This window comes from Cyprinodon tularosa, unplaced genomic scaffold (genome assembly GCF_016077235.1).
Source record: "Cyprinodon tularosa strain WSP-4 unplaced genomic scaffold, ASM1607723v1 ctg124, whole genome shotgun sequence".
NCBI lineage: Eukaryota > Metazoa > Chordata > Actinopteri > Cyprinodontiformes > Cyprinodontidae > Cyprinodon > Cyprinodon tularosa.
In genome coordinates, this window is record NW_024038048.1 from 4,581,330 (window position 1) to 4,593,050 (window position 11,721).

At 40.4% G+C, this 11,721-nt stretch overlaps 1 protein-coding gene across 1 annotated transcript in view; it reads left to right on the plus strand.

Moving 5' to 3' along the window:
- Window positions 1–11,511, plus strand: part of LOC119777509 (E3 ubiquitin-protein ligase SH3RF3-like) — a 132,983-nt gene extending 121,472 nt beyond the window's left edge. Inside the window, exons 4-5 of the mRNA XM_038276416.1 lie at window positions 10,315–10,623; window positions 11,376–11,511. Coding sequence (XP_038132344.1) covers window positions 10,315–10,623; window positions 11,376–11,495 — 429 coding nt within the window. The 3' untranslated portion in view covers window positions 11,496–11,511. The remainder of the gene's footprint in view (window positions 1–10,314; window positions 10,624–11,375) is intronic.
- Window positions 11,512–11,721: the final 210 nt, after the last annotated feature.

The window sequence follows — 11,721 nt, forward strand, 5'->3', positions numbered from 1 at the left end:
ATGTATGTATGTCCACAAAAATGTAATCTATTTTTACAGGTTCTGTCCTCCTAACAGATACCTTCAGAATATAAATTGTCATTAATGTCCAGTTCCTCCTCTGTTATAAAACATATAAGACATAATACTAACTTACAACCCCATTTCTTAAAAACTCATCATGCTGAAAAATTGTATTTCTTTGTTTGAAATACCATTTTGAAGTAAGTTATTTTTAGACGACAAAATGAGATCATCCTAGTATAATCTAATCATAAGAACTTTTTACAGCTTATCTCAATTATTTCCTTAGCTGATATATGGTACAATTAGGAAAGTACAACCTTTAAACTTTTTATTCAGAGCTAAAACCTCATGCGATGGATCAAACTGACACTTAACCAGGTGATTATCTCTCCCTCATATTCTGTAGTTGATGAGTTCTTGTTTTATAATCATTTTCCACTAACACATGTGGATAAAAATTATTACTTCCTCTTGTTTGTTTAATGAAAGAAAAAAAACACAATGGTCACAGAAATAACTTTAATCTGACAAAAGTAATCATAAATAAAAGTTCTATGAAAATAAAGACATTAAAGGCAGACTTGCTTTTCAACCGTGCCTTAAGAGAATTATAAAAAAAATAAAGTCATGAAATAGGATAAAAAGGATGGTATCCCTAGAAATGACTGAAAATAATGTAACCAAATGGCTATGTTATATCAAAGTGTGACCACTAATTCGCATCACAGTTGGTTATAACAGTAGTTAGTTAGTGAGCCTATATAAATGCTTAAAGGTAGTCACTGTGCTGTTTGGTGATATGGTGTTTACCGCACTCAACATGGACCACAGGAACCAAAGGAAAGAGTTCTCTCAGGAGCTTAGAAAGAAAATTATTGACAAGCATGTATAAGACCATCTCCAAGCAGCTTGATGTTACTATGACTACAGTTACACATATTATTAAAAAATGTGTAGTAGGTACTGTAGCCAACTTTCCTGGTTGTGGCCACAGCAGGAAAATGAATGACAAATTAGAGAGAATGAAAAGATGAATGGTGCCAAAAGAGCCCAGAAAAACTTCTAACGAGATTAAAGGTGAACTTCAAGCTCAATGAATATTAGTGTCAGATTGCCCCATTTGTCATTGTTTGAGCTAAAGTGGATTTAATGGGAGACAACCAAGGAGGACACCATTGTTAAGAAGCCACACTTATTTAATGGCTGCATTCAGCTCAGCTTTAAGCTGTGGAACCAGCTGTAGCTTTACAAGCAACATCCTATCTACACAGTCTGCACGCAGGTTGTTCAAAAAAGAAAAGTTTGGTCACGTTATTATGGGCCCTTATAATGTAGCTTAAACTGACTGCATTGCACAGGTTATAGCTGCAGAGCACAGGCTCCCTGCCTGTGGTCTACGCCAGTAATTCCGAAACAGTAACCCTTAGTGGATCACCAATGCATTGCAATGGGCAAGTAAAAAATGCAACATTTTACGGTACTTTCCAAATAAAGAAATACAATAAAATAGGGCTGGGTTTTGCTCTGTAAGGATTTCAGTACTTATTCAATATCCAGGCAACAAATGTATGTTATTTTTTTATTCTAAGTGAGAATAATTAAATGGTTGAGCATTAAATGTTTAATTTTCCATTTTATAATCAGTTTTTATTTTTATTTTGTGAAACTAATCAGCACATTTGATCCAGGGGGTAAGATAAAATGCCTAAGGGGTACACAAGTCAAAAAAGTTTGGGAACCACTGTTTTACGCCATCACCTACATCACCTCTTAAATTGTCTGCGCCCGGAAAATCATTCATTTACAAACACTAACTAAAGACTGCAGGTTATATTAAAATAACCCAAATACAATTGAAAGTCACCCTTACTGAAAAAAAAATATCTGGTCGTATGTATTGATATTGAATCTTTATCCAGCGCTAGATGTATACCTTATTGTAAAGTGAACATAGAACCTATATTATATTTAGCGGCCTTGGTCCAAAATCATGATGTGCACAAATATCATTGTATGAAGCTCAACACTGCAAGTTTTTCAAAGGAAAATAGTTTTTTTTATTGCACAAATTGATGTTTAAACTAATAAAAGCTCTTAAATGTAGAAGTTTCAGGTTATTGTTAATTTGCAGTAATGTGACCATTGTTTTGTTTTTGTAACAGCTTGCACTTTATTCATAATCGTTCTGTTGAACAGTCGAGCCACACACATTGCAGGCTTGTGCTTTCTGTTGTGGTTCTTGTGGCAATCCTCTGCATTAGGTTACCTCATTTGACAGCACTGAGGTTGCGCTTGAAATTAGACGCGGTGCCATTAACTATCTTCAAATCATCCAGCGCTATTTGAAACATAAGCGGTCCAAGACAGCTGCAAAGCTGTGTGGAGACCTAACTTGGCCTTTATGTGAAAAGTGGCAAATTATACTCATCATTTCCGGTAACAGACCGTTCTCTAAAAATAATTACTGTATTGAGAAGCATTTAAAGCTTCCATAAGAGTTGGTGGAGCCATATCTAATCTTTCCCGTAGACACAGACAAAAGGGAATAAGGAGGAGAGGACAATAATGAATCAAATTATCTAGCTGCAGGCTCTGTACAATTGAATTTCGGATTACTTTGATTAAGTTATAAGAGTAGGTGGATATATTGAGTGTGAACTTGGTTTGAGTTCAGGGTGTCCCAGTTTGTTGATGCACGTGTAAAGGTAGAGCTGTGTCTCCTGGACCTTATGTTTGGGTGGGTGTATTGAGTGGGTTGGAGCTTTCTGTATAAGTTTAGGGGACTATTGTAGAAGCAAGGTCAGTGTGGGTTGGTTTGTGTTCAATGCCTGTGGCTTTTAGGCCGATTCATGTTGACTAGAGATTAGCTCGGGACATGCTTGCTTGACTTTGTTTTGACTTTGATGTGGACACATGTTGCATGAACCCAGGCCAGAGTTCTTTATACAAACCTTGTAAAATATTCACTGCCATATTTTTTTTTATATATTTCAGCAAGTTACAACCACAAAACATAATTGTTTTGTTGGAATTTCTTAGAAATGACCTAAATTAGTGTACAAATTTGATGTGGAAGAGAAGAGACACTTCATTTAAATGTTTGCAAATAAAAAAATGAAAGATTTGCCAAGCATTTGAAGTACGTCCATCAGCTTTGCACATCTACAGGCTTAGCTCTTTTTAACATTCTTTGTTTGACAAATAGCTCAAGCATACTCATATCCATCAGACAGCATCGATGAACAATCAATTTCATGCCTCTGCCAAATATTTTCTCAATGGGCTTAAAATTTGTACTTTGACTGGGCCGTTCTAGCTCATGGATTTGCTTTATGCTTTATGCTCCAGCTTCATGCTGATTCTGGAACCCTAGCTCTGTTATACTTTGGGAATTTCCCTACCCCTCAAACCATTTATCTTTACTTCCCCACGGCATGATAACACTAACTCATTTTGGGAAATTTTTGGGGGTTGTTTTTTTACAGGGGGATTTACTTGTAGGAGACTGCAATTATGTGTTATTATCACTTTTTTAACACTGGCTTGATTTGTGGAATTGAAAGATTTACAATCCTAAGCAATAGATCTTTGCAGTTTCTCCATAAGCCTATTTGCTGCTTGAATTAAAGTGGACAGGTATATCTTGGCAGTTGTTCCACGCTCTTTATATAAAGTTAACAGTTAGAGTCATTGCAACATATAATAGGCAAACTCTGCTATTACCTAGGGCCCCCAGTGGTGGTATAGCTGTTTGAAAATAACTATCATAATAGACAATGTTACAGTGAAACTAAAGTGAAACAGACCTATACAGCCATATGATACACCCTTACAAGTCGAATTTCCCTGAAAGGGACATTTTCTAGACGGGGATCCTCCTTGTCATTTCTGAAGTGGTCCAATGCAATGACAATATCAAACACTGAGGGCTTTGAAATGACTTACATCTTCACACTACTCCCCAAAGTGAATGGAGCCCCAGACAGTCTATCAAAGAAGTGCATTCAGTTACACAGCAACTGTGGCCAACTGTTCATACTCTGCTGGCTTTTGAAAGAGACAACACAAAAAGGAAAATGAAAACTGAGAAAGAAACAGTGGTAGGTCAACAATACTGTCTGCCTAAGTGAAGCGATTTGATAAAAGCCTAGATGAGATGTTGGCTTCTGGCATCTTGTTAAAAAGTAACAATATAGCTCCGACTCTTAGGGCCTGATCTTTACAAGGTTTGGGTGTCTTGAAAAGTGCAAGCTTGTTTACACAAACACAGCAGATCTTCAGAGAAGATGCAAAGTGATCTGTCTGTTCAATTCAAGACTTAGACAACTTTTATTGTCATTTTGCAAAATGAAATTTCATTTATACAGTACACAGGCAGCATGTGAGCTTTCGTTGTATTTCATTTACCAGAAATAATATTCTAATGAACAAATTGTTCAAATTGTTCATATTTCAAATTGTGTCTTTTTTATCACTTTTGAAAGTCAGGCTCATCATTTTTGCAGTCATTGTGGCCACAAAAGAGGTATCAGTACAATGTCAGTGGAGAGGGACAATGCAGAGTCTTTTCATATGTTATGCTGTAGGACGACAGACAGTTTTTATGCAATTAAACAAAAAAAAAACACTGAACCTAAATATTCTTACAAGGTAAAAACCAAAAAACAAAATAGGACATTAGCAGCCCCCTGAAACGAACCATCACAGAGTCTGTAAAGGGACATATCAGGGAGTGGCGGCCTAGTGGTTAGGGCATCATGCTTGGAATCCAGAGGTTCTGAGTTCAAGCCCCATTCCCTCAGACTGCCACTCTGGGTCCCTGAGCAGGAACCTTAACCCCACACTCCTTCATGGGTGCTGAACAATGGCAGCCCAAGGGGATGAGTTAAATGCAGAGAGTTAATTTCGTTGCTCTGTAATTGTGACAGTGTAATGACAATAAAATGCTGGAAAAATTAATGGGAGCTTCTGAAAGTGGGCATCTCCCTCTTGGGTCAACTGGAATATTATTTCTCCCTCTTTTTTTTTTTTTTTTTTACAGACACACCGCAAAACATAGATACATTTACATTTTTATATATGGAACTACCTTATTTTGCAGTATATAGTGCAAAGCAGCTTTTGAGATGAGTTGGGGTGGGCGGTCAATCTGCAGGAAAAGACTTAGACTTAGACTTCTTTATTTGTCATTTTGTATGCACAGAGTGCATACAGAACGAAATTGCGTTACATACAGCTTATGAACATTGCATTGATATTTCAAATGGCACGAGTTATACAAAAAGTGCAGCAGTGGTCAAAGTGTAAACAGTGCAGAGGATAAAGACAAATTGCAAATTGCAATGGTTCAGTGCAGATAGGCATTTGTGCAAAAAATGCGTTATTGAGAATAAAAATGAGATGAACTTAAAGGGCTAAAAGTTAAACGTTCAGCAGCACTGATGCCCAATAATGAGCAATAGGTGCAGAGTTCGGTTTGTGGATCAAAGGTTCAACAGTCTGATGGCAGTGGGGAAGAAGCTGTTGCAGAACCTGGTGGATCTGCAGCGGATGCTGCAGAACCTCTTCCCAGAGGGCAGCAGGGACAACAGTCCATGGTGGGGGTGTGAGGGTCTTTGATGATATTACGGGCTCGGGACACACAGCGCTGTGATGAAATGTCTTTAATGGAGGGAAGAGGAGCCCCAATGATTCCTTCTGCTGTCCTCACCACCCTCCTCACGTTCTTCCAGTCGGAGGCTCTGCAGCCTCCACACCACAGAGAGAGACAGCTGGTCAGAACGCTCTCTATGGTGCTTCTGTAGAAGGTTGTGAGGATGGGCGGGGGCAGGCGGGCCCTCCTCATCCTCAGCAGGAAGTACAAGCGCTTCTGTGCCCTCTTCACTAGAGATGAAGTGTTTACAGTCCAGGTGAGGTTGTCCGTGATGTGCACCCCCAGGAACTTTGTGCTGCTGACCACCTCTACAGCTGAGCTGTTGATGAGCAGTGGAGCATGGTGGGGGCGGTTCTTCCTGAAGTCCAAGATTATCTCCTTCGTCTTCTCCACGTTCAGGATCAGACTGTTTTCACTGCACCAGCCCACCAGCTGCTCCACCTCCTCTCTGTAGTCCTGGTCGTTGTCGTCCCTGATGAGGCCCACCACCGTTGTGTCATCCGCAAACTTCACGATGTGATTGGTGGTGAACCTGGGGACGCAGTCGTATGTCATCAGGGTGAACAGCAGGGGGCTCAGGACGCAGCCCTGAGGGGAGCCCGTGCTGAGGGTGATGACGTCAGAGGTGTTCTGACAGACCCAGACCGACTGAGGGCTGTTGGTGAGGAAGTCCAGCAGCCAGTTTCGAAGGGGTGTGTTGAAGCCCAGATGTTCCAGCTTTTCCACCAGGTGCTGTGGGATGATGGTGTTAAATGCTGAACTGAAGTCCAGGAACAGCATCCGCATGTGGGTGTTCTTCTCTTCCAGGTGGGCCAGGCTCAGGTGAAGAGCAGAGGAGATGGCGTCCTCAGTGGAGCGGTTTCGCCGTTAGGCAAACTGGAATGGGTCGAGTGTTGGGGGGAGACTGGAGACGATGTGTTCCTTTACCAGCCTTTCAAAGCACTTCATCATGATGGGAGTCAGTGCGACTGGCCGGTAGTCGTTGTAGCAGGTGACTTGAGGTTTCTTTGGCACTGGAATGATGGAGGCAGACTTGAAGCATGCTGGCACTGTGGCTTGCTCCAGCGAGGTGTTAAAAATGTCCGTGAGGACACCAGCCAGCTGACCTCAACACTCCTTGAGCACCCGCCCAGGTATGTTGTCGGGACCTGGGGCCTTCTGCGGGTTGACCCTCCTCAGAGTCTTCCACACGTCGGCTGTGTCAAGGCAGAGCCCCTCCTCTTCCTGATGTGGGACAGCCTTCACTGCTGGAGTGCGATTTAGTGCTTCGAACCTCCCAAAGAAGTTATTTAGTCCGTTTAGGAAGTCAGCATCAACTTCATCCACCGGTGCAGGGGGCATGTTGTAGTCCGTGATCGCCAGTATGCCTTGCCACATGCTCCTGGTGTTGTTGGTGTTGTGGAACAGATGCTAGATTTTCTGGTTATGGTTCCGCTTTGCTAACCTGATGGCACGGTTCAGGGTGGCTCTAGCTGTCCTCAGTGCCTCCTTGTCACCAGACTTGAAGGCTGAGTTCCGTGCTTTTAGCGCGTGGCGGACCTCCTCAGTCATCCAGGGCTGTTGGTTGGCTCGGGTGGGGATGGTCTTTGTTGTGCTGACGTCCTCGATGCAGTGGTTGATGTAGGCTGAAACAGTCATGGCGTACTCATCAACGTTGGTCTTGTTGTCATATGTTGCTGCTGATTTGAACATGTCCCATTCAGAGCATTCAAAGCAGTCCTGGAGTGCCTCCATGGCCCCCTCCGTCCAGACCCTCACCTGCTTCACTGTAGGTTTTGCTCTGATCAGCAGGGGTCTGTATGCAGGAATTAGCATCACAGAAAGAAAACTGTTCCATCTTTAATGAGAATCTTTTATATCTAACTCTAATTTTTGCAATTTGTATTTGTCTTTCTATTATCTATAGCACTTTGAGATAGCCCACCTATGTGAACAGCACTATAATATATGTTTCTTTAGTATTATCAGTTATCAACCTCACCTTTCTCTTACAGCTACTCTCAAACTCAAGGAAAATTTGCAAACCAGTTTGCACTTTTTAACATTTGCAAGGTTTGTAGACAAGCTGTAACGTGCAAAAATAAATTCATGTGCCATTTAGAGTTAATTAAGGATTCACAGAAGCACTCCATTGCACTTCATTTGCACCACTTACAGAAGATAAAGAAGATATAGGTTGTTGCTAGTGTGGTTGGTGACTAAACCTATAGGCTGCCACAGATCAAGAAGTTCCTTTATACCTAACCTGTGTTAAGATGTATAAAATAAGACATACAAAACATAAATTGATGTAAAATACACTTTTAGTACCTCCTTTTAAAATGAACAATTCCCAAATTATAGATAATTTTTTGAAGATACGTATTTATCAAGTGAAATTCATTGCAGTATAATCTAGGCTCACAGCTTCTCAGCTTTAAAACTGATAAAATCATTATAAGACTTTTCATGTCACAAGAGAGGTTCAGGGAAATGGAACTGATTTACATAAAACATGATATTCTCTATACATGGAATATATGTGTTAGCTAATCTGACCAAGCTTAAGTCTGTTCATTTCTCTTAAATTAAGGTTTGGCAAAAGTTTTTTTAGTTTTTTTTTAATATTGTTCTTTTGGCCTTTCTTGTATTACACATCAGTGTTTACCGTTGTAGTTCGTGATTGTTCAGATGGAGTACATCTCTTAATTTTGCTCAATTTTACAAAAAAATGGTTATCTTAAGTGGTAAATGCTTGGAAAAGTTAAACAGTCATCTTTATATTTACATTCCTTCAAATGTAGTGCTCTAAATGATGCATAGGGAGCATAATAAACATGAGTAATTGTAGGTATTTCTTTATTTGTGTCTGACTTTAGTGATTATGTTAAAGTAGTATGTAGAGTATTTAGGGCCTCAGTTGACCCGCTGCTCCAGGGACCCCATGGCTCTGTGAGATTTTAAAGGTCTGGATATTGTTTCATAACCTAAACCTGCTTTAAACTTCTCCACAGCTTCATCCTTGACCTGTCTACTATGTTCATTTTATTTATTTATCCTTTATTTAACCAGGTAACGCCCATTGAGATTAAAAATCTCTTTTGCAAGGGAGACCTGGCCAAGATAGGCATCAAAATTACATCACATCATTACATATGTATAAAAGACACACACATAAAAGCCAAATATTCATTGTACTTAAAAAAAACATACGGGGCCCACTCACAACAGCTGGATTTAAACTGAGATCAAATTACTCACTGTTAGAGGGGAATGAATGTTTTTGAGAGGCACTGTGTCTGTTTATGAAGGGGAGTGATCAAAGCATGCATTGCTGCCTTGATGCCTTTGCTTCTAGTGCAGCTATCGGCTCATCAGCTTTCCGCGGTATTACCTTGAGACAACACTCAACATCTAAATCAATGCAGTTTGCTCAGCACATAGAAAGGGATTACCTTGGATTATTCATTCAGCAGGAAGCATCCTCGTAGAAATCTCTTCATTTCAAATCTCATCCTCTGCAGCATAACAGGTACATTAGTAGTTAGAAACTGACACGCTAGTAATTAGTGTGGAGGGTCTGTCTTGTGTATAAAACATTTATCAGCTGATGTATTCATGGAGTCAAACTAGACTGTAAGTTACTCAATAAGATCACATGAGGCCTCACTGACCTTTGGGTGTGTGTGGTTTATGTTTGTGTGTGTGATTGTGACAGCCTCTTGAGAGTTACAACTCAGTTATATCTGCAGAGTCAATCCATCATGCTCATTACCATATGATTTGGCTTTGATTAGCATTTCTATTAATATGGAAATTCAACATCACCAACACTGAACCCAGACGAGGCAGCCCTTTAGACTGTCTCCTTCACTCACACACAAACGCACCCACCCAAACAGGAAAAGGAAAAATTAAAGGAAACTCTTGACTTCTTCTCAAGGGATTGTTCAGGGGTTTACAGACTGCTATGCAGACATGATTGCAATGTAAATTTGTTGTGGTATTAAAGTTTTTTTTACGGACTTGTATCTTAAATCTTAAATAGTAGGGGAGTTTGTGTGCCATGAATTTGATATAGAGGCAACTAAAGGCTGAATGCTAACTAGGAGTATTTATGGATATTTATACAGTTATGCATGGATATAGCTTGTGTATGTCATAGATCTAATATATATATATGTACAGAAAGAGAGATTTCAGTGTTAGATGTTAAGAAGTTCTTGCGATTTAATTCATGCAACACTTTGTACTTCAAGGTTGAGGTGAACAGATGTGACTTGTTTGTATAATTCCTGTGAACTAGTTAGAAATAACTTTATTGATAAAGTAAAGATAAAGCTCCCTGAAGCTATTGCTGAGAGATCCATCCATCCCATTTAACCTAGCCCAATTATTTTTGCTCTCATTTACCTCAGCTTTCCTCTTTTTCATTTCTGAACTCATCGAGGATGCTTCCCCACAGCATCTTAGGCTATTTCTGCCAAATTATCATCGTTTTTTTTGTAGGAATTACCAGCTAACACCAAAAACGATTCAAAAAAGGTCAGATTAATACACTTGTGTATTTTGGAAATGTGCATGAACCACTCATGTCTGACACCTAACGTCTAATCTCCTTCGCTTTTCACCCCCCTCCCCATCCCCTATCCCCATCTGCCCTTTTCTCCTCTCAGTTAAATGAAACAGCGAAGCAGCTGATGGAGATTGACAAACCCATGCCAGCTAATGCACCAGGTCCCAGCTCTGAGCAAGCCCCCTTGGGTCCCTGCACTCCTGGCCCCTCCCCCAGTGCCTCGCCATCTAATGGAAATGGCTCCGGTCACAGGAGAGGCGAAGGGAAGAAAAATGCAAAGAAGCGTCACTCTTTCTCTGCACTGTCTGTCAGCCAGAGGGCCGCCCAGCTCAACAACAGGCACAGCATGGAGATCTCCCACCCGGTCCTCATCAGCTCATCTGACCCCAGAGCGGCCGCACGCATTCAGGTATCTCAAACGCTGCGAAGTACGCAACACAAGAACCAATATAGAGACACCTGCGGAAGAAAATAAAACCTTTTAACTTCAAACTACCAATACCCCTTTAACTTTTTATTTGTAGTTGTGCCATATTCTTTCCACTCTAAGATAATGGATTGAAAGGAGCTGTGACTTGTTCAAGATCAGCAGACTAGAACAGCTGTCTTTAGATGACAGATGGACTTATATATTTTAACTTATAAGATGACGTCTCAGGGCTGTTGGTTGCACCAGATTTTATTTAGGGGCGTTAAAGTAAATCCAATAAATGTTATAATACTGAGGAGTTATGAATACTTTAGCACTGTTTAAAATAAGATAATTCTTTGGCTTCTAAAACTTTAAAAATTTATATTTTTTTGCTTAAATAAAAAAAATATATAATTGTTATGTTTTATATATTTGTTGATTAGGGATAAATTATAAACCTACTCAGGTTTGTTCATAGGTTCTATTTCTATAGTACAGCTTTGCGTTTTGTAATGCAGTCCCCTGCCTCCCTCTCTGCCAGTTTCATGCAAATAAAATCATTTTTCACTTTGAAGGCCTTTTGGAGCCATGTTGCTTTTACAGTTATTGCATCTCGCTGCATTTCTCACTCAGTTTAAAGCTGTTTGTAAATAGTTCCCAGGATGTTTCAATGCCTACAGGCACATCTTATACGTAACATTTTAAATCAAACCCCTGGATCTCTGTGTGTTGTTGAATCTTTCTTTTAGGATGCCTCTCCTCCAAGTCCGTCCCCATCCTCAGCGGGGGTACCGCTGCCCCCCAAAGTGGCATCTCTTACCTCGGAGCTGCTGGCACATGCCAAGGTGCAGCTCCCTCTCAACATGTGAGTACTTCATCTTTCCTCTCACTTACTCAGCGAATAAGATGTACGGACAAGTTTTCACAAGCGACGTCCTTGCATTGTTAGAAATGTTGGCATTGTTGTGCCCAGAGGTACTGGCCATGTCTCACCACCTCTGCAACCACATTTACTCCTTCACCAGCCAAGTATACAATCCGCTTAAGAGACGAAAAAGTACAGTTCACTAAGCTTGGATTCTTCACCAAGATGTA